Source organism: Haliaeetus albicilla, chromosome 1 (genome assembly GCF_947461875.1).
Source record: "Haliaeetus albicilla chromosome 1, bHalAlb1.1, whole genome shotgun sequence".
NCBI classification, from domain to species: Eukaryota; Metazoa; Chordata; class Aves; order Accipitriformes; family Accipitridae; genus Haliaeetus; species Haliaeetus albicilla.
Window position 1 is genome coordinate 6,264,845 of NC_091483.1, and position 21,152 is coordinate 6,285,996.

At 40.6% G+C, this 21,152-nt stretch overlaps 1 protein-coding gene across 50 annotated transcripts in view; it reads right to left on the minus strand.

The window, feature by feature from the left end:
- The window catches only part of ANK2 (ankyrin 2), a 381,284-nt gene that overhangs the window by 79,484 nt on the left and 280,648 nt on the right, over window positions 1-21,152 (minus strand). For 24 of the 50 annotated variants that reach the window (XM_069807877.1, XM_069806997.1, XM_069809172.1 and 21 more), the window contains 9 exons: window positions 19,878-20,075; window positions 17,802-17,900; window positions 17,107-17,205; window positions 15,538-15,735; window positions 14,591-14,689; window positions 14,385-14,483; window positions 11,617-11,715; window positions 9,376-9,474; window positions 3,846-3,918 (listed from right to left, as the gene is read on the minus strand). In XM_069807877.1, the coding sequence (XP_069663978.1) occupies window positions 3,846-3,918; window positions 9,376-9,474; window positions 11,617-11,715; window positions 14,385-14,483; window positions 14,591-14,689; window positions 15,538-15,735; window positions 17,107-17,205; window positions 17,802-17,900; window positions 19,878-20,075 (1,063 nt within the window). Of the gene's footprint in view, window positions 1-2,354; window positions 2,436-3,845; window positions 3,919-9,375; window positions 9,475-11,616; window positions 11,716-14,384; window positions 14,484-14,590; window positions 14,690-15,537; window positions 15,736-17,106; window positions 17,206-17,801; window positions 17,901-19,877; window positions 20,076-21,152 lie in introns of all 50 variants that reach the window. The other 26 variants (XM_069806335.1, XM_069806911.1, XM_069806247.1 and 23 more) reach the window with 3 other exon arrangements.

The following is a 21,152-nucleotide window of genomic DNA, read 5'->3' on the forward strand; positions in this document are numbered from 1 at the left end:
CAGAGCTTTTGAAAAATTAACTGGACTAAAAACAGAGTAGGAGATTAAGAGGCCCAGATAGACACAAACGATAGCTCTTTGACAACCTGTTTTAGTGGTTGGTCTTGTATCCTCTATGTACAGCATTATACTGACTGTACTGAGAGGGGAGTCACAAAAATAAACCTTCGGCAGTTTGTACGGCTCTTTCGCCACAAAAATAACATATGGAATGAGTACAGAGGAGCAGCAATATGCTCCTCAATACAATATTAACATATGGCAGAATAAAAAAAAGGTTCTTGCCTCCTTTTCTAGATTTTCCTGTGTGTCCACACTAACTCAGCCCTAACAGAAACATCTGCTTGTGCTTAACTTCACTAATTCTGTAGTTGTCACTACAATACATTTCACAAGATGCTTTACAGTAATTGCTCTTTACTGTGGGATCCCTCAGGTGCAAATTGTTTCTTTTGTGGCAACAGTTTTAAAGGGACTAAACTTTGTAGCGATAGGAACAGCTAAGCCAAATACAATGATAAAAATGCACAGTTTTTTCAGTACAACTCTATCCACACTTTAAAGCATTTCTGCTGGCATGGATATGGGTTTCAGAAATCACACTGCTTAAGAGCTAGGCCTGTGGGAATCTGTAGTGTAATGCCCATCCTTAAGGAGAAGCACTTCTTAATCTTTTTTGCAAGATCAGGCCATCACCTTCTGAACAGTAATTGTATTACATCTGCACTGTGCACAGTGCTAAGCAAATAACAACGGATAATTAACCTTAAATGGTCTTCATGGTAGACTACAGTACAAACAGAGGAAGTAGCAGTAACACACATGTGCATGTGTGTATTTCTGTGGTGTTTGAATAAACCACTTAATAAAACTGTGCTGATACATCTTTGGCCCTGATGGTCACAAAGCAGGATATACTTATTAATGCCATAGAATATCTGCTACATGTAGGACCACATAACAGGCTTACACAGCAGGTGAAGTAGGATTTCTCTTAATCATGTTTTTGCTAGCCTATGAAGTTTCCTTTTTTTCACTTCTTCCTTGATCCTTGCACAAAACTTATGAATCCAATTTCATCTAGTCTGTTACTGGCGTGGGTATTTCTCTTTCCCTGACAACACACACCTGCTTCTGTACTTAACTCTGATACTTATCATCTAAAAATCAGTAACCTAATTAAGAAATAAAATGCAATTTAAAAAAAAAAATAATAATCTGGTTCTGTTCAAAGGAAAGATTTTTTTTTTCAGGTACAGTAAAAGGTAAAGAATTCTGAATAACAGTACAATTGCTAAACATAAAAATGCTGTATGAAAGTGAAAGAAGGATTAGTGGGACTCTCAGTCCATTCGAAATATTTTAAAATAGGCTGCACAGAGCAGGAGCTTACATACCAAGCTGAGCTATTTGATAGATTATATGGTCCTTTATTTTCTACTGCTAAGACTGGAGGTTGCACTTGAATTTGTTTGAGGAATATCAGTACCATACTATTAACATAATAACATACAATTATGCAATATAACTGCTTCCCAGGCAAAATGCAAAATACTTATCACCAGTGATGAACAAGCTCTACAATGGGACCTGAAATACTTACTTGCTGAAGTACTCTTCTTGTGTTCAACTTTATAACGGGCAGGTTTACCATGTCACACTAATTTATTTCAGAACATATTGTGTCAGTTTAAAGCAGCTAAAACCACAGCATTACAGAAACCTTACAGCTAGCCTCTGATAAAGACTACACCATCACTAAAAGGTTCATCCTCTTTATTAAGGAAGTTTTGCAGTCTTCCTGCCCCCAGCAATTTTAAGTTCCTGTGACAAGTACCATCCGTGTTAAGAATTTTCGCAACATCCTGAATGCTTTGCCTGTAGAAACAGATTTTACAAGGACAGCGGCATGAAGTGCTTTAACTGTCACCAACCTGCTTAGCAACCTGCAGCAGGATCACAGAGGCACTTTCAGTATGGGTGCTCAGTCCTGAGACTTGAGCAGCAACGTGCCTGTGTACCCATGTTGTATCTGCTGCCTATTGACAAACAGTAGGTGTCAGATGGTAACAGAAAGCAGAGAATGTTAATTCAAAGCGCTGGAGAGCATTAGTCATGCTGGATTGCCACGGTAAATTCTGCCAACATATTCAAGATACAGGTAATAAATCTTGGGGTTTCTGGCTTCCCTTCTTCCTCCCACCTTTCAGGAAACCCACGCCCAGTCACACTTCAAAAGTAATGAAAAGGAGCAGTGTTAGGCACCCAGATTAAGCATATTCATGTTGCTTCAACACAAAAAAATAAAACAAACACTCCAAGTTAAACAAAAAGAGGAAGTTTTTAAGTCTTACTCCATGAACTTCTGCTAACAGCACCTGTGCCACTATATGCTTCACCATCGCTGAAGCGTTCATCATCAGAATGTTTAAAGGCTGTACAACATATAAATTGGTTTGAGAAAAAGGAATACCCTGTATTAATCCTGTAGAAGCAGAAAGACATACCAGGCTTCATGGATTTAAAGATGGTTAAATAGTAGTTCAAAAGATTGGGAGAAAATTCAACAAAGTGAACATAAGGCTGAAAGCAATTTAAAGGCCGTTTATCACAGTAATTACACAAGTAGTTGAATGTTTTTCAAACAGAGAAAGTGTAGCGAAAACATGCCTGAGAGAAATAATTTCACTGATCACGATGCAGCAGAAAATAATTTGTTTCAAATCACACTTGTTTGCTTTTGCTTGCAGCTTTGCAAGCAGCACAAAAAAAAGTTGTATCTGGAGCGTAAACGTCATATTTTCTCAAGAGTGTAACTCATTTATCAGCATAAATCCCATTTCAAAAAGTAATACAAGCAGTTTAGGAACACGAATGCCATTAACTTCCAGTACCACAAGTGCATTTGTGTTCTTTGTAATAGGAAAAAAACCCAACTCTGTAACCTGTCTTCCTAAATTCCTAGGACTTCTTAAAATTAGTCACTCTACAAATTATTTGCATGAAATAATAACCATTAAATGGTATATGTAAGATACTGTAATATTAATTAACATTTCCAAGAGTAAAAAAGAACTTAGAAAATTCTTGCAAATGTGTTTCTATTTATCAGATGCCATTGTGATTAAAATTTGTAAGAAGTCATTTGTGAACTTTCAGAAAGGGATGTTTTTAAGCTGTTTCCCTAATTCTGCGCTGTATGAAACCGCAGTACTTCCTCAATTCCTCTGGAAGTTCACAGAAATTTTCTTGGGACTTAGCTAAGTGGTACAACATATGCCTCCCGTCTGTACACATAATAGACTCTGAAACCAAAGCGCCAAACTTATTAGCATGTTGTTACTTTGTCATACCGTATGTATCTGTGATTCGCATGTGCCGAAAGCTCCCTCAAGAGAACAGTCCCCTCACCTTCCACCTTATGCATCTTCTTACACAAATGTTTCCAATTAGGCAGAACCCCTAGATATACGCATCTGAAATAGGTGGCATTGTTCCAAAAAATTTACTGCTCAAATTCCTCTTTATGGGAGGGTCAAACCCAGCTTTGGGACAGCTTTACATTTAATTTTTAAAATCTGAAATCAGGAAATGTTCTCATTTGTTGATTTGGTTCAGATAAGATTTTTCTGAAAAAGAGGCGGGGTCCAGGACTTTGGGTTGGGTCAACTTTGGCATCTTTATTCAAATGCCATAATAACTACATCATTAAAAAAAGGCCATTACACAGAACTTCATTTCAAGCACTGCAAAATGAAGATGTCAAAGTACTTAAGCAGCTATCTTGAGCCTATATTACAGGTTACATAAGTGATATGGAATGGGAACTTAGCAAAGTTGCTCACCTTCTTCATCTGAAACATCGAGGACCTCAGTCATTGTCTCAGGTACATTTAGCTTGTGCTTCTCTGTTACAGTCTGCAAAGACAGAAACATCAATCCTCCAGTTAAACACCAAAAGAAGCACAGTATATTTTCAACAGCAACAGCAGTGGGATCTGCTGAGACATTTTATAATGTGTTTCCCCTTCCCCTAACTTTATTTTTCATCTTTACTCCAGAAGCTCCTATTCTCAGTGCTGTATAAGGTAACAATTATTCTGGCAGAGAAGTACAAAAAAATAAAGCTAATAAACTGGTCAGAGGAATGAAAGAAAAGAAGGCTCTCAGCAAATTTATTTATAAATGGTGCATGTAGAACAATTCAGCTCAATGTTTCCAAGATGATTTTAAAATGAATTAGGTAATGTCTACAGAAGAGCTTCAGAAAGTTGTATGTGGCATATGGAAATTATTAAATCGTAAAGCATTTGGAAATGAAGTTATGAATGATGTGAAATTTTTAAACTAAAAAAAGATGTGAAGCATTTACACAGATCACTTAAAACATTTCTTGCCCCCCCTCCAAGTGACTACACTGCATATTAATGATATCCTTTTTGTAAAGCATGTATATTCCCCCAAATCACATATACATCACATATACAGGGGAAAAAATGTTATTTGAATGTTCTGATATATTTTGTGCACCTAAAAGCTTAAAATACTGTGATACAAAAGGCAAGTATGGATGGAGGACTGCTGGGAGGACACTGTTTAAGCGTGAGAGTATAGAGTAGAAGAACACTGGAAGTTTTTTTTTTAATATGATTTTATCTTCATAAATGACTTCAAGGAAGAAACAGATGATGTTCAGAGGTACTGAATCAAGAATGAGGATGTCCTTTTAGCATCACACTGGAGAAGGAGATGAAGAACATAATGAGAGAAATTGTAGGAAGTGCAAGGTGTGAAAAAGTTGCCTGCAGGAAACTATTCAGTGTGTTGCGATACAGGAAACAAAATGCCAAGGACTTAAAAAAGAGCAGTGATCAGAACAGCATTAGTCACAACAGAAAAATAAGTATTTCCCTGGCTCCACCCAGATCTGCAGCCAGTCAGCTGAACTGGGGAGCTGTGGAGGGGATTCAACACATCGCCCTTTAAGGTATGTAGGAGCAGATGTGCCCGTTTGGCATGGAGAAGAATGTCAGGAGGCCATGTGTCTTGCGAAACTCCCACTGAGGTAGTACTTCACTCCCTATTGTGGATGGTATGTATCAAGCATAAATTAACATTACATGCAGAAGTAGTGAAAGAGCATACAATCCGAGGGATAATTAATGTCAGCCAAATCCTGAGTCCCTTATGCAATATGCTTTTGGGAAAGTGCCCACTGATATCAAGCAGTGAAGTCAACAGCAGTTTTTGTTGCACAAAACTTACTAGGTATTTCCCAATTCTGTTTTATACTTCTCTAACAACCAACAAAGATAGAATTCTTGACTATTATAAGGTACTGCACTTTTATAATTAACAAAGTTAACAACAGTGTGATTACTTTGGAAATTTTTTTTAAAAGTCTGCTTTACATTTTTTGAATATACTTAACTGTAACAGCAGTTTTCAGTTCACCCTCCTGAGGTACATGGAAAGAACAACGCCCTTTGCTTCAAATGGCAATCCCAATTAGGCCTCCTAAATTCACTCTTACCCATGATTCAAGACAATTAATTATTTCTGTTGCACGTTCTGTTTTGAAAATTAGTCTATATTCACTGAATGCCTCCACCAATACGTCTGACTTTCCCCCCCTGCATTCCCATGGCTTTCCTCAGACAGAAATGTCAGGCAGCGGTAGGGTGACAAAGCCAGCGACAACAGATGGGGAGGATGCTATCGTTCAGGTGACATCGACCTCGTCTCTTCAACAATATAGCAGTAAGTTAACAAATACATCGTAAATTTAAAAAAAAAGATCACTGACAGCAGGCTAAAGAAATAAACCCAGGTGAAGGGGGCTGTATATTTTTCAAGTGAAGTGGAAAGCACTGTACGTGAGTACCGATTGACTGGCATTGTAGTTGGCATTGGCATTGCAATTTTATCTACACAAAGTATACTGCAAAATCTTTATTACCAGTTCACATGTTCCCCACATAAAATAACTGAAAAGTCAGGGAGAAAAGACTAAGGCAGGAGGTGACCAAATTCTGAAGAAAGAGGAAAGAAGGTGTCTGCCTAGGAGTCACAAATGCTAGTTTTTGTACGTCTGCTCTATGACCAAAATTTATTTAAGAAAACTTGGTTCCCAACCTTAGCTTATGTACAAAATCCATTTGGTTAGAAGAACACAGAAGTGAATGGATGCTACAACACTCTAGTCCACAAGCTACAGGTATAGAAGTACATTGCATATTGTCTTTCTATTAACTTAGATCTGCAGACCCTAGTAACTAAGGTTTATTTATCATTATATCAATTTATTCATAAATTAGGATTTTACAGGCCCCTATACAATAACAATCTAGTCTCTGGCTAAGGCGCTGAGACATTATTATTTATGTACAGAGAAGTAATGATATTTTATTTACTTCCTGATTTTCCCTTCAGTCAGAGAAAATTATTACATAATTTAACAATTGAAACAAAGTTTGGAAAACAGAATCAAGAGAGTGTGCATGTGTACACACGCACACGCATGTTTCAGAACAAAAAATCCTCAATGCCATCTCTGGAACACTGAACTCAGCAAGAATCATTAATTCTACATCAATTCCAACAGAAACTGAGAATTACTGTTTTTCAATGAACTTTTCATATAATACTAGAATTTTTTTAATAGATAGGCACATTAGAAATGTCAAATATCCTCAACATTTAAAATCCATATCTAGCCCCACTTTGAAAACTGCTCAATGTATATTTCTCAAACTCCCTACTGTTTAGTGCCACAGAGAATTCAATTATGTGCTTTAGGCTTCTGTATTTAAGACTTTCATTGTAAGGCCAGATTTTCATCTGGTGGCATAGAATAATTCAGATATATAAACATATATGTACATTCAGCAATTACTTAACAGCAGTATACTGTAAACAACCTCAAAGCTCCTCACATATTCATTTGTCCACAGGAAGACTATGCCTGTTTGTATAGATACTCCAAAACTCAATTGCATAGCAAACCTTTGAAAGTCTAGCTTATTCTGATTTATTTCCTATTCAGCTCTAATCTGTGAGTAAAAGTAAATGCACTTTAGTCTCTCTATTGTTTTACATTCACGTGGCTCCACTAATAAAAACACTAATGCAAGGAAGAGGAAATTTTGTTCAAAGTTAGACCAAAGGCTTTGGCACTGGAGATCTTTTCTTTGTTTCAAATGCCAGTGACTTGAATATCAATAAAGCATCAGCCTGTCTAACATCCTCCATGCATCACTCAGCTACAACCTTAGAGAATGAAGTAGCTATGGTGACAGCACCTTTTTTTCAGTGCTAAATGCTGTGTTCTGGTTTGGCAACACCAACCCCACCATCTGGAGAACTTTACTGCAGGGAATGCCTGTGAGTGCCTGTTATTTTCCCTCCTTTTTAGGACTTGTTCTAAATCATGTTTAATCAACATTCCCCACCATGAACACCACCACCAGAGGTTTATATTCTATATATCCCTAAGGTACAGGATTCAGACAAATTCAGAGCTGAAAAATCTGCTGAGTTTATCGAGGGTTCCCACCTGACTTTTAAAAGCAGTGCTTTGTACACAGACACAGTTCAAAATTTCAGATTTCTCTTATATGCAAGCATTAAAGGTCAACTATGCAAGTAAGGTTCAGTATTTGATTCAGCCCTAAACCCCAAGCATCTGGTATCTGGCAGAAAACTCCATTACCCTCAAAGCTTAAAGAAACATTTACCCAAAGTAAATAACTCACAGGTGTCTTTTTGTAGTATAATCCCTATTATTAAAAAGCATCTAATATTTACATATGACAAGGTACAAGGCTCCACAGTGCAACACAATGTACGACAGAAAGGAAGTTACAACATGCATCAGGCATAAATGGAAAAAGTGTGCCAGGACACAGCACAGTGAACAGCAAAGGTGTCATTTGAGGCTAAAAAAAATATACTTTTGAAAAGAGCTAAAGTTTCTCAAAGAATTTTACCTAAATTTTTCTAGATATCTGAATAGATACATATTTGTTTATGCACGTACAGGTGTGATGTGCTATATGATTAAACAAGAACATGAAATAAACAACAGCAAAAACATACACTCTTTATTACGAGACTTCTGGAATTTGCTGGAATTCCTTGTCCAAAACTGACTCAGTGTGATCTTTGCAGGTCATTAATAAATCATGGCTCACTCTATTTGTAACCTGATGCCATGTTACTTTTTTTCCATCTTCCTTGGTTAATATCAGTGGGACTTGCTATCAGCATATGACAAATTAGCTTCCCATTTCCTTACAAGAGACTTTGGATTTCTTCCCTTCCTCTAACCCCTCTCCCTGATTGAGCAGTGGCATCTCTCAAGTAATCTGTGCATTTTTATGGCTCCGACCTCCTAAACGACATCTAGATCTAATAGGTTTTCCAAACTGCTAATCTTTCTTGCATTAAAAAAAAAACAACAAAAAAGGAGCATGATCTTAAAACAGTGCTTCAAGATAAAATGCAGTAATGAAAATTTAGATTAAAATTAATTTCCTAAATTATGCACTATTTCTAATGTTCTCCCTTCCTACCTGCTAAAACATTTGTACATGGGAGGTAAAAGTCCAAGAAGAGAAAACATTCCCCTCTCAGAGTGTCAGAATATATCAATTTTTCCTGGCTTAAAGCAACAGTACCACATTGCTGAAGTTCCGCACATACTACTCGCAAATTCCAAAGTCAAAATACAAACTACCAAGAGTGTGGAGGACTGAGAGGACCAAGCACATAAGGAAAGATTCTTCCATATTTTGGAAAAACGGGATCTATTTGAACTGAAAGTGACTTGAGTAAAAAGATGATTGATGTGATTCAGAGCCATCTAGCGAGCATCATTAAGCTTGGCACCAGCCCATGGCTGGTACAGTCCAAATGCTAAGAAGCTTTCTGTGGTGTGCTGCAATGGTTGAGCCTCAGTAGGTGTCAAAAGTGTGGAAATGTAAGGACAGACTGAAAAGGAGAGGTGGAAAGAGAAACAGCGAAACAGGACAGGATCTAACAACAATGCACAAACTTCTGGAAAGTTTGGGTTTGCAGCTCAGACCCATATCTAGAAAAAAGTTTTACTCTGCTTTTGAGTAGTTGTTTTCCATCTGTATGCACGTTGATTTTGTTACCTAGCTCAGTGAAGCCTGTTGTGTTGCACACACTTCCACATGCTTAAAAGATACACTGAAAGCACTGTAGCAGCACTTTTGCAAAAATCCAACAGAAAGGGGGGGCTAAAACCAGAAAACAAAAAAAGGAAAGAGATACATGGAGAGTCCGAGGGAAGAAAAGAAAGACAACATTCTGAATAACGAAGAGAGACATTTTAATGCATCTGCAACTCACAGTTGTGGTGGTAGTAATCTCCTCCGTTACAACCTTCAGCGTATCGACCACTGAGATATATCCCAGACGCCTTGCAATAGCTAAGGCAGTGTTACCATTCTGAAGAAAAAAGAGAGAAGGGGAGAGAGAGCGCGCAATGAGAGGGAGGATTGTGATGTGAACCAATGAGATCACTCTCAACACTGCATGAGCCAGCATTTCCATCCAAAACAAGGCACAGCCTAGGAAAATCACTGTTTTTTTACCGTTACATCTGACTCTGTCTTTGTAACTTCTTTAAGACTATAGCCCTGATTACCATGGTAACACAACATACTTACATCTGCCTGCTATTCTAAATGAAAAAGTGCTGTATGGTTTAACCCTTCAGTGCTCAAATTTCACTATATAGAATGTGTCTTGTCTGCAGAAGTTCATGTTTTATTTTGCATAAACGGCTCTACATCAGAAATACTCTTCTAAAAAAAGTATTTTAAAATGTTACAGTTTCACTTCCAATTGAAACTGTTAAATCTTTATCAGGTACAATTCCCTCTTTGGGGAATACAAGATTACAGCTGTATTGTCCACATACACTTCTATTTCTTCTTACAACGAAAATGTACGTCCAATAAAAGTATATAAAAGCTAATAATTTAACAAACACAAAAACAACCTACATAAGGCTTGGGGGTGGGGAATTAATTTCCATTTAAGTAAATTTATTTGCAGTTTAAATGCCCATGATATGTAGATGTGCCATTCATCAAATGAACATTAAAATGATAATTTAGTAAGCGTTTAGGCCTATTTATCTCCATTTCATCACCTGGAACATTGGCAGTCCACAGTCATTCAACTTGGGGAGGGGAGGAAGAGATGTGTTCCATGATTCTTTGTAAAGAGTTCTACAAAGAATTGGTTTATGTTATTTTGCACTGAACCAAAGGACAACATGCTGGCCTACCGGGGGAATCATGGAAAGCCACTGTACCGCTCTTTGCACTGAAATGATTTCTCTCATGACACCGCTGCACTGCGTGCAGGATACCAGCCTGAGGGCTTCTCTCTGCTTCAGTACTGGCTTTAGTTATCTATAATTTACGTTCTTCTGTATTAGTCTAGCTCAGCAACCTCGAAGCAACACAGTGTTTGTGGATCAGCAGCATCAAATGAATAGATAAGCATCTTCACAGCACAAATAATTTGACTGTTACTGTCACTTGCACATTAACTGCTCGTATCCCACTCCCACATCCCCCTGCCAGATGTCTCAGGTTGAAATTCTCTCTTATCTCAAGCCAGAGGTTGCTATGTGTAGACAAGAACAGATCTAGTACCTGAGAAAACATGCAAACTGTGCAGTAAAGACACATTCTTGAGACCCTGCTTGGATTTGGGTTAGATTTGGGCATGACAGCCCCAACATGAGGACTGAAAGCAAGTAAAGAGACCTTTGGTTGAATATGCCCAATAGTACCTGCAGACCCAGAAGCTGACTACAATGGTCTCTTGCCTGATGATCTGGTGCATAAACTGGTATTTTGGATAACTTCGCAGAAGATAATTCAGTGTGATTGTTCCAGGACCAAACAGGGCGCCAGTGCTGATTTAAGCATGCACAATATATGTACACGGAAACCTGATCCACTCTGGTGAATGACACGAGTTTTGGACATTCTGGCTGCATTTTAAAGATTACTCCATTAGAGGTGACTAATAACAACATCAACATGAAATAGGACAGTTGCATTCCTGGCTGACTGCGGAGAAGGAGCTGTGCCAGAAGTTATTGACGGTCTTTGAGGAGGCATTATCATCAGTGAACTCAGTAAGAACCTGAAACAGATCCCGTGGATAGAGGGACAGAGATTTGGGTCTAAATCTTAAAAAAAAGCCCAGGTTCTGATTTCCCCTTAATTTTCATGGAAAAATCCTTATCAAGATACCAATTTACAGATGGAAGTGTTCAGGCAGAGGGCAACTGAACAAGCACAACACAGCTAGCCACAGCAAGCCTGACCCTGCAGCTCAGAAATCAGTTTTCCCACCTCACATTTAGCTTAGTGCACAATGAGTTAGATCTGATCTGAACTACCTTAAGGGGATAAGGAAAAGAAGAGGAAGTTAGATTTACACATCTGACAACCAGCTGCATGAGGAATACTTTCACCAAAACAAAGGCTTGCTCTCAAGCCCTAAGAAAGGACAGAAAAGAACTGTCCAGGGAAACAAGTTCCCACTGGCACTTCACAGACTTACAGTGGTGATGGCGTTGGGCTTGGCCCCATGCTGGAGAAGAACGTTAATGATGTGAGTGTGGCCTTGTTGAGCAGCTTGGTGAAGAGGGGTGTACCCATTCTGTTGTCCACAGTGGTTACGATACAAGCAAACAAACAAAGAACAACCACCAGTAATTAGATTAAACACTTTGCTTTGCTTCCTTCTGCTCCTTTTGAGACATTTCAAAAAGAAATTATGCCATCAATCAACCCAAAGATAATAAATCTTCAGTAATAATAATACTCCTTCCCCAGATTAATGAAAAGGAAGATAATATTTTTATTCAAAAATCATTTTTCATCTCACAATATAAGCAATCTCTGGAAGGATAGATAATTCCTCATTTCCTAAATCAGAGGGAGGAACAATGAGGAACAGTAAAGTTAAAGCGGCATGCTAAGGACAGAATCTTAGCTGAGGCAGAGAACATTTTTCTTCCTCTCATATCTTAGTTTTCTATAGAAGCCCCAAGATTTGCCTCTAAAATATTTCAGCCAATTTAAAAAATATGTAACTTTTAAAAGCAGTGATTTGAGACTATTTGCTTTTAAAGAGGCTAACAATATATACCTATTACAGCTGTCAATCAATTTTAGCTTTACTTTGCCTTCAAAAGGCTTGACCAAACTGTAACTACACTTAAAAACATGTACACAACGTCTGTATTAATAAATATGCTTAACTCCATATACTTATCTGCTCCAGTGATTCAGTCTAATGTTACATAATACAGAAACATAACCAAAGCGTACTTCAGCTAGTTGATCTGAGATAGTATTGTCTAAGTCCAATCAGGCAATTCATTTACAAAATCATTTGCAACCGGCTTTGAAAGCAAGCAGAGAATAAACTGGAAGAAAACACCAAGTTGATCTCACTCTACACTTATGTAAAGCCTGGGGGCAGGCTCTGAAAGACACACTCTGAGATTCATCTCTTTTGCAAACGAATAGATGCAAGTAATGCTTTGTACTGCTAATTAAATAGTGATAGTTCAGAACTGTTACAGTTCTTATAACTATAGTATGCATGCACGGACTACTAAGAAATCGAAGGAAGATTTTACTGTAGGTTGTAGAGCATATTAAATTGGCTCTTTGCTTAAATATTAGTGCAGTCCTTCAAAAACAGAATTCAGCTGTATTATTTTTCACTGGAGATGGCACAAAGCATCATGCAGGCTTTCTCTAGTTAAAGACCAGGCTGCAATAGAGGTTACTTATTCTTTAACATGCCTATCCTGAATCCAGCTAGGATGGATTTGCTTTTTAAACTGAGTCCACAGTAACAGTTGACAGACTGCCAGTATTTTTATTGGTCCCTAGACGCAAGGTTTTGGAGAACCACTGCCCCATACTCTCATACAAACTTGCTGACTTTAATGAAATTATTCTGAGTAAGTGAAATCCCAGGGGAAATGGCATCAGAATCTGGCCCAGTGGCCCCTTAGACATAGAGTGAGTCTTGATACTAAAGATGCAAGTATGTCTGTCCCTTCAGTTAGCCTCCAAATACCTCAGCTGAACGTCCTGGCAGCTATGATTTGGATCCTGCTAGTGTCTGCTTTATTAATTCTTATCAGCTGTTTTTCTAGTAGCATTGCCTGTTCTTTTGGAATCCCTAGGTTTTGCCCATTGATTTTGGATGATCTCATGAGGGGTGGGCCAGCATCTTTTATTTATTTACTTTGCTGTTTCTTACCACATTGACCTCTGACCACTGTGACGAAATAGTGCTACTCTGAGAAATGAATCTATCCCATAGGTCACAGCTGGGGTCAGAGGAGCTGGCCGGAGAGACCAGCAGACCACAAGCCTATGATTTTGATTGGACCTTACAAATACTAAGTATGTCACTAGAAATATTGATGGACTTCTTCATGTTGATCCCAAGACATCCCATCTGAAGCTAGTAGCTAGCTATTGCCTGAAGCCAGCTTTAACTAAGCTGAAGCCCTGCAGCTCCTGAGTTAGCCTTCTCTTTCTGATAAGGGTGATGCGATGGTATCTGGGATGCAACACACTGTTGCTGTCACCAGAACCTCTCTGTGTATACTCAGGAGATACACAATTCTTGCTACAAAATGCATCGCATTCAGCTGTTGCACCCACCAGTTTATACTAGAAGAAACTGCTGAAGCCACTGGATTTGGTTCAGACTTTGGCTATAGACAGTCAGGTCCATTTCAGTATAACCGGTCAGTAACAGTGTACCCAGATTCCCCTCAAAAAAACCCCAAAATCTGTCTTCAGTAAACTGCATTCCCCCACCACAGCTGCTTCCTCTCCCAAAGTCATACCACCCACGCTTTGATCAGCAGTAATTCTTCCAACTCTTCTCCCAGCAGATTGGAGAGAACCTGGCATCGCCCTCAAAGTGTCTGAATTGTTACTTAACTAGTTTGGCAGCACACCGGCATTACACTGGCGTAAACCATGTGTAAATGAGATCAGAAACAAGCTCGCATTTGTTAGTTTGCAAGTAAAAAGAAAAAAACCAATGATCCTGATTCTCTACCTCCTTCTTTCATATGCCTGAAGAGTTGTCTGACTTCTCTTTTGTGAACACTACACAATGAGATGTAGCAGAGAGAACACATTCCACTACAGCCACGAATCACCATATATTGATGCCTACCACGCAATAATTATAGTTTCCTAGTACAAAGGCACCTATGGTATTATTTGTAGTGCTTGGTTACCAGGTTCATAATAAAGAGCAAAAGCAAGCAATAAAAAATTCTTTACCTTTGTTTTAGCATTGACGTTTGCTCCCTGCTTGAGAAGAAAATTCACCATTTTGATGTTTCCATAGTGACACGCCACAATTAAAGGTGTATAACCAAGCTACAATAAGAGAACAAGGAAGTAAAACTGCAAGCTCAGTGAAACATTCCTTTTACAATGGTAGCATCCTTTAGCACACTAGAGACAGTAGCCGCTCCATGATTTACCTTTGTCTGAGCATCTTGGTTTGCACCATGTTTTGTGAGTATTTCAGCTACATTCACTTTATCTTCTTGAGCTGCAAGGTGTAAGGATGTCAGTCCAGTCTGGAGGTAGAATATATAAAATAAATAAATAAGAATAAAACCTACTGTACATGAGGAAAGAAATCTAGACTTTCCCACTTTCTCATCTTTAAAACATGAAGAGATCCTAACTATAGCTTCTAAGTATGGGTGGGGGTTTTTAAACAAAGTAGAGTTGACGTTTCTCCTGTTCCAGCTGACAAACAGCTCCAAAGCAATTACATCACCATAAGCACAGAGTAAAACTTCAGGCATCAATGATCACGCTCAGATTTTATACAATAATGTCACTTGGTTAGCTGAGGAGCCCATTAATTAATCAGGGAAGCACATTCACCGTGCTTCCCACTCCTCAGACGGGAAAGGGAACCTTGACAACTGCAGGCACGAGTCAGAATGAAGAAAATAACTCCAGAAATAGATCCCATTCAAAGACACCAAGGAAATGGATGCAGCCTTCAACTAAAAGCTTGCTGTGATCACGCACAGAGTACTTGCCTGTGAACAAGGCAGGTAACAAATTTTGTAAGAGAAATGAAATTCACCTTGTTTTTTATTGGTTAGGTAGCACAATTAATGCCAGACAATGAAAGACTTGAGCCTTCTATTTTGACTTGTATGAACAAAAGCTGCTGGCTTTTGACCTTAAGTAACTAAGACTTACATATATGCCTGGATAAATCTGGTGACCTATGAAGATCTACAGTAATGGGGTTTTTTTGAGGAACCTGTTTTCTGTGAAAAAGGTGTCATGTACAATCATAAAAAACAAAACAAAAACAAAACCAAAAAAAACTGGAAAGGTCCTCCATGGGATTTTTTTACTGGATACTCCCACCCACAGTACTTTGTCTCTGATTGTGAGTTACCTTTGTTGCCACATGGATATTGGATCCTTTCTCCAAAAGCAAGGTCACCATGTCAGTGTGACCTTCTTGAGAGGCCAGATGAAGTGGGGTGACTCCCTGCTTGGTCAAAATGTTAGTCTCAGCCCCATAGTTCAACAGAGTGGTAGCTATCTGCATCTGATTTTTCTTGGCAGCAATATGCAGAGGGGTGTATCCATTCTAATACCAGCCAGGAAACAAAACGAGAATAAAGTTAACACGACAGCCATGTAAGCCTAAGAAGTCAGGCACCATAGAACAGTATTATTTTGTATTACCCCTTATTATCAGAGATGAGAGTTCATTAAATTTTCAAGGCCAGACATGTCCCACATGGCCCTGCTGTTGTGTTACTTTGTCCGTCTGTTATTTTCACCATCTAAACTAGAACAAAGCCAGCCCTCATCCTGCTAGGGTGAGCAGGACTGTTCAGCTGATACCTTCAAATTATCGCGAGTTTGACACCTACATTCTGAATAACCTATGTTGTAAATATTCACTTTTGACTGACGAGTGACATTCTCTGCAATGAGTGATGGGTGCACACTCTTCGTGGCATTATGCTTTTTTGGAGCGTGTGGGTAGAGGTGTGTTTGCGTGCGGAATTTTGATACATGTGTCAGTCACGGCACTAGCTGGAAACAGCAATAGGGAGGAATGTTTTTCTGATCAAATTAACCATTTAAGCAAAGTAGTATAGCATTGATGGTATTTTCTGGCAATAAGACAACTTCCCACCTCTAACTGCTTTACAACGCACTGTGGGAGAAAATTCTGGATTACAGCAGACAGCCCCTCTGGAGGTGTTCAGTTGGTTGGTCTGTGGTTTTGTTGTTGTTTTTTTTAAAGGGAGCTATACCAAACTATTCTATTGCAACTGTAGCTTTTGCTGCTCTCCACACACCGCAATGGAAACAACAGCTCTGATACAGACACGTAACAGAGGGGACCTATTTTTTGGCAGCGTGTACAACAGCAGCCTCACGCAAGGCAGAACATCCTGGTATCAGCACCAATTTGCTCGTTATTTTCCCCTTTTAGTAGCCTTTGCCTAACACGGTGCTATCATGCCACTGTTCCTAACCCCAGAATGAATTCTCCGTACGCATGGTCAGAATATACACATCGTTTCTAATATTACATAATACTGAAGTGACTTCCAGCCGTGACTAAAGCTCACAAACATAAAAACGGGCTGAGACACATACGTATTTCTTCTTTTTCAGCGGCGGTCTGAGCGCGCCGTACGCCAATTTAGGTGGGGGGGTCATCCAGCCAGGGCCAACTTCCCGCTAAAGGAACCTCACACGGCTCGGCCACTCGCCCACTCACGCAGCGACCCCCGCGCCCTGGGGATGATTTCATTTCTTTCCGTCGAGCCGACGATCCCCCACACCTCGGGCCGCGCCCGAAGCCCCGAGGCGCTGCCTGCCGCCGATGTCCCGTCCCCTCCCCGCCTCGGGGGGAGAGATGGCGGCGGGCCGGGCCAGGCCGGGCCGGGCCGGGCCGGGCCGCCCCCGCGGCAAGGCGTTCCCTCAGGCGGGCGCTCACCTTGGCGGTCGCGTGTGGCGAGGCGCCCTTCTCCAGCAGCAGCAGCGCCACCTTCTGGTTGTCGTAATGGGCGGCCACGTGGAGGGGGGTGAGGCCGTTCTGTAAGGGCGGTTACGGCGTTAGGCTGCGCTCGCGGCGGGGAAGGGGAGGGGGCGCGCGGCGTTAGGGAGCCGTTAGTCCGTGAGGGGACCGGGGGTGGCTGAGGGGCAAAGGGCTGCGGCCGGCCGTTAGCGGGGGAGAAGCGGGGGAGAAGCGGGGGAGGAGGGTGAATGCGGGCGGCCCAGCCGGCAGCAGGCTTCGTTTCCATCTCCCCGCAGCCCACGCTAAGCAATTCCCACAGCGTGGGGGAAAAGCGGGCGTTACCCCCCCCACCACCCCACCCCCCCCGTGTTTATCCGTTAGGATCTTCACAGTTTGGTCGGCTTAATGGAACCGGCGCTTCCTCAGCCACGGAAACTTATCTGCCCTCAGAGCTGCGTGCGGCGTGCCCTCCTGCCTGGGACCCAAACCCGACAGGCTCGGTGGTGCGGCCCCCACAACCATCACCCTTGGGGGAACGCGACCCTGACAAAGCCAAGGCCACCATGCAAAAGCTGCTGCAGCCTTCTTTCGCGTGCATGTTTCACACAGTTCTTTCCTAAGGAAGTATCCAAAACGCTGCTGACAGGGGTTTTTTGCCTCTTTCTCGTCAGTACCTTGCCAGCTGAATCGGGAGAGGCACGACGCTGCAGCAGGAGTTTTGCCACTTCCAGGCTCCCATATTTGGCCGCCACATGCAAAGGTGTGAATCCCTTCTGAAAAATTCCAGGAGATAAAAAGCAGATGTTTCCATTAAAGGTCATGCTGACATCCTCTCTTTTACAACTATGTATTAAGCGCTTACTCTTCAACCTACATTCTAGCTCACAGAATCAACGGCCGTACCTAGAAAGAGCATCATCTCTTGAAAGCGCTTTGAGAAGCATGAAATTTCCCTTTCGTTATTCTTTCCTATATACATGCTGTCAGGCAGGCAGATATTTTATCTGATACAGACTCTACTAGCAAGATACACTGTGCGTGTGGGCAATGAAGGCATTTGTTCAAATTTCTACTCCAAACCAGCTGCACTTTTTAGTTTTGTGATGACAGCTTTAGAAATATTTCCTATATCAATTGTTGCCAGTAACAATGAAACACCAACTAAACTCAGTGAGAAAAGCTCCAAACTTCATATTCCTCCTTTAGAGTTTGTTGAAGAATGGTTTATATTTGGGCTCATGTATCCATACAGTCACTAAGTTCTGCTGCAGCCTCTGAACTGCAGCTAAAAAAAAGTCATGCCTGACTCAATGGCAGTGGTTTTGGAAACACGCTGTGGCAAGACTAAAAATCTTGTCTTTTAAAAAGAGTCCTTTTCTATTTGTTTTAATAACACTTGTCAGTACAGCACAGGTGTGAGGTCTATGTCAAACTCTCATGCTCTTTACCTCTTCTTTTAACTTAAAAAACCATGTTGATAAGGAAAACTCATGGATGCAAGACAGTAGGTGGCAGACTGCACCGCCACCCTGACAGTAATTCCGGGGGAGCTACAATGACCTATTTGCCTAACACATAAGTGATGTGCAATGTTTATTATCATTATCGTCTTGTTCCATTAATCCCACCTCAAAAACAGTTTACGTCAGGGAATCTCAAACGTTTCCAGTTCATGAATCACAGGTTTGTAGAGAGATTATCTAGTGGAATACATCTTCTATTCATAATTATAGAATGTTCCTGCAGTACTAAAGCAATTGCCATAAAGCAGTATGGGAAATTAGGAAAGTATTTAGTGTATTTTTAGCCATTTTAATGTGATTTAACAGCTGGATAAAAGGAGAACAGCAAGCACTCCCAGTAATCCATGGATCATAATTTGAAAATTGCTGGTTTAGTCCTCTAAACCCTGGAAGACACCCCATTGTTCAAAAAATACCTTTTAAGCTCCAGCTGCAAAATCGGGGGTACTTTTTTAAAAACCTAAAACAACAGTGAGAATTAAGTGATTCTCACTTAGTCACATGCAATAAATTTGGAAAAGATACCTTGGTACATAATTCTATTCACAGCTATCTGTTTTCTTATGTATTCATCACTCTGTTAGAAATCTATTGGTAAACATTTTCAGTTAACAAAACAATAACAATTCTACAGACTTATTTCTTTTATAACACCGGACAAAATAGCCTATTGTGTCATATGACACCTCATTTACAGAGCCACTGAAAATAGATTCAGCATTAGATGCAACCAGACAGATGCTGACTTGTATGTTTTAGGAACATTCCTTTCAGCTAGCACAGACCAGAATTATTCTACTATTTAAATACACAGGGTACTGAAGAATAAGCAGGCCTGTTCATAAAAAAAAGTGTCGTCATCATTCCCTTTTCTTTTTTGAAAATTTTGGCCAAAAAACCCCTACCCAGAACACAATGGGAAAGAGAGAAACAAGGACTTTGTGTACGTTTTAAACCTATTGGGACCATGTATTTACCATGATCTGCATTTGGCTCCAGTGGGAACCAAACGCCCAACTTCAGATGACAAAAAAACGTATCAAAATTTGATTAACTTCTGATACATGATTTCAGCCTGTTGGATCGCTGTTGATTAAGAAAGAACAAAACAGAAGACCCAAACTAGTTCAACTTCTCAATGTGAAAGCACATTCCTCATGGAACAGGCGTGCGATGGCACGCACCGCCTGTGCTACTGGAATACAGACACAAAGCATTTTGTCTTACTTTGGTGGACATGGAGTGCGAGGCACCTGCCTCCAGGAGAACTGATGCGACATCAACTTGTCCCTCTCTGGCAGAGATGTGCAGTGGAGTGTACCCATTAGTTGTCGCGGCATCAGGGTGGGCCATGTGCTGTAGCAGAAGTTGGACGATCTCCGTTTTACCCAAGCGAGAAGCAATGTGCAGTGGAGTCTGTTCTTCCTACAACTCAAATCGAGTAGATAATTAGCGCAGGTAGAACCACCCTGAACACAATATTGTGGCTGATCCCAATAGATCTATCTATGCATTTGTCTTGCAAAAATCATAGAAAGTAATAGTACAAAAAAAGACAGTAATGGAGGGCTCACAGTTTAATTTTGCGATGAGCTTCAGCAATGTCTTATTAGAACAGAGAGAACTATGAAGAAAAACATTTTTTTTCCTTTTATCAAGCAGATAGCACACATCGCTCTGAGCATCACTTGCTCACCTTTGTGTTCTTAATTTGTTTTACAACAGCTGTACCTTGCTATACAAAAAGTCCCCTTGGTTTCAAAATCTGCCACTAACTGCTATCAGAACCTCTGATGTTTAGTTTTAGGACATGGCTGTGCACATCCTTGCTCAGATAGAACAGCTAATGCTGGTCTGAGTCAGGCACATTGTACTGGGTCTAGCCAGGATGGAGTTAATTTTCATCACAGCTGCCTGTACAGTCCTCTGTTTTAGATTTCTGACCAAGACAGTGTTGATCACACACCAGTGTTTTAGCTGTTTCTGGACAGGGCTTACACAGCGCCAAGGCTTTCTCTGTTTCTCCCTCTGTCCCCCCAGGGAATAGGCTGGGGGTGGGCAAAAGGTTGGGAGAGGACACAGCCAGGACAGCTGGCGTGAATTGACCAAAAAGATAATCCGTACCATGTAACGTCACGCTCAGCTATAAAAATAGGGGGTGAGTTTTTCCAAAGGAGCTGTTGCTCAGAGACAGGCTGGGCATCGGTCTGCTTGCGGGAGGCGGTGAGTGATCGCCTTTGCATCACTTGGGGGGTGGGGGGGTGGTTTTGTGGTTTGGGTTTTTTTGTTGGGTTTTTTTTTTTTTTTTCTTTGTTTCACCTATTAAACTGTCTTCATCTCAACCCAAGAGATTTTCTCGCCTTTGCCCCTCCAGTTCTCTCCCCCATCCTGCTGCGGGGGCAGTAAGTGAACGACTGAGTGGGGCTGAGCTGCCGGCCAGTGTCAACCCACCACACACATTCTCTTTGGAAGATCTATGCATAAATAGGTTACTGTTTTCAG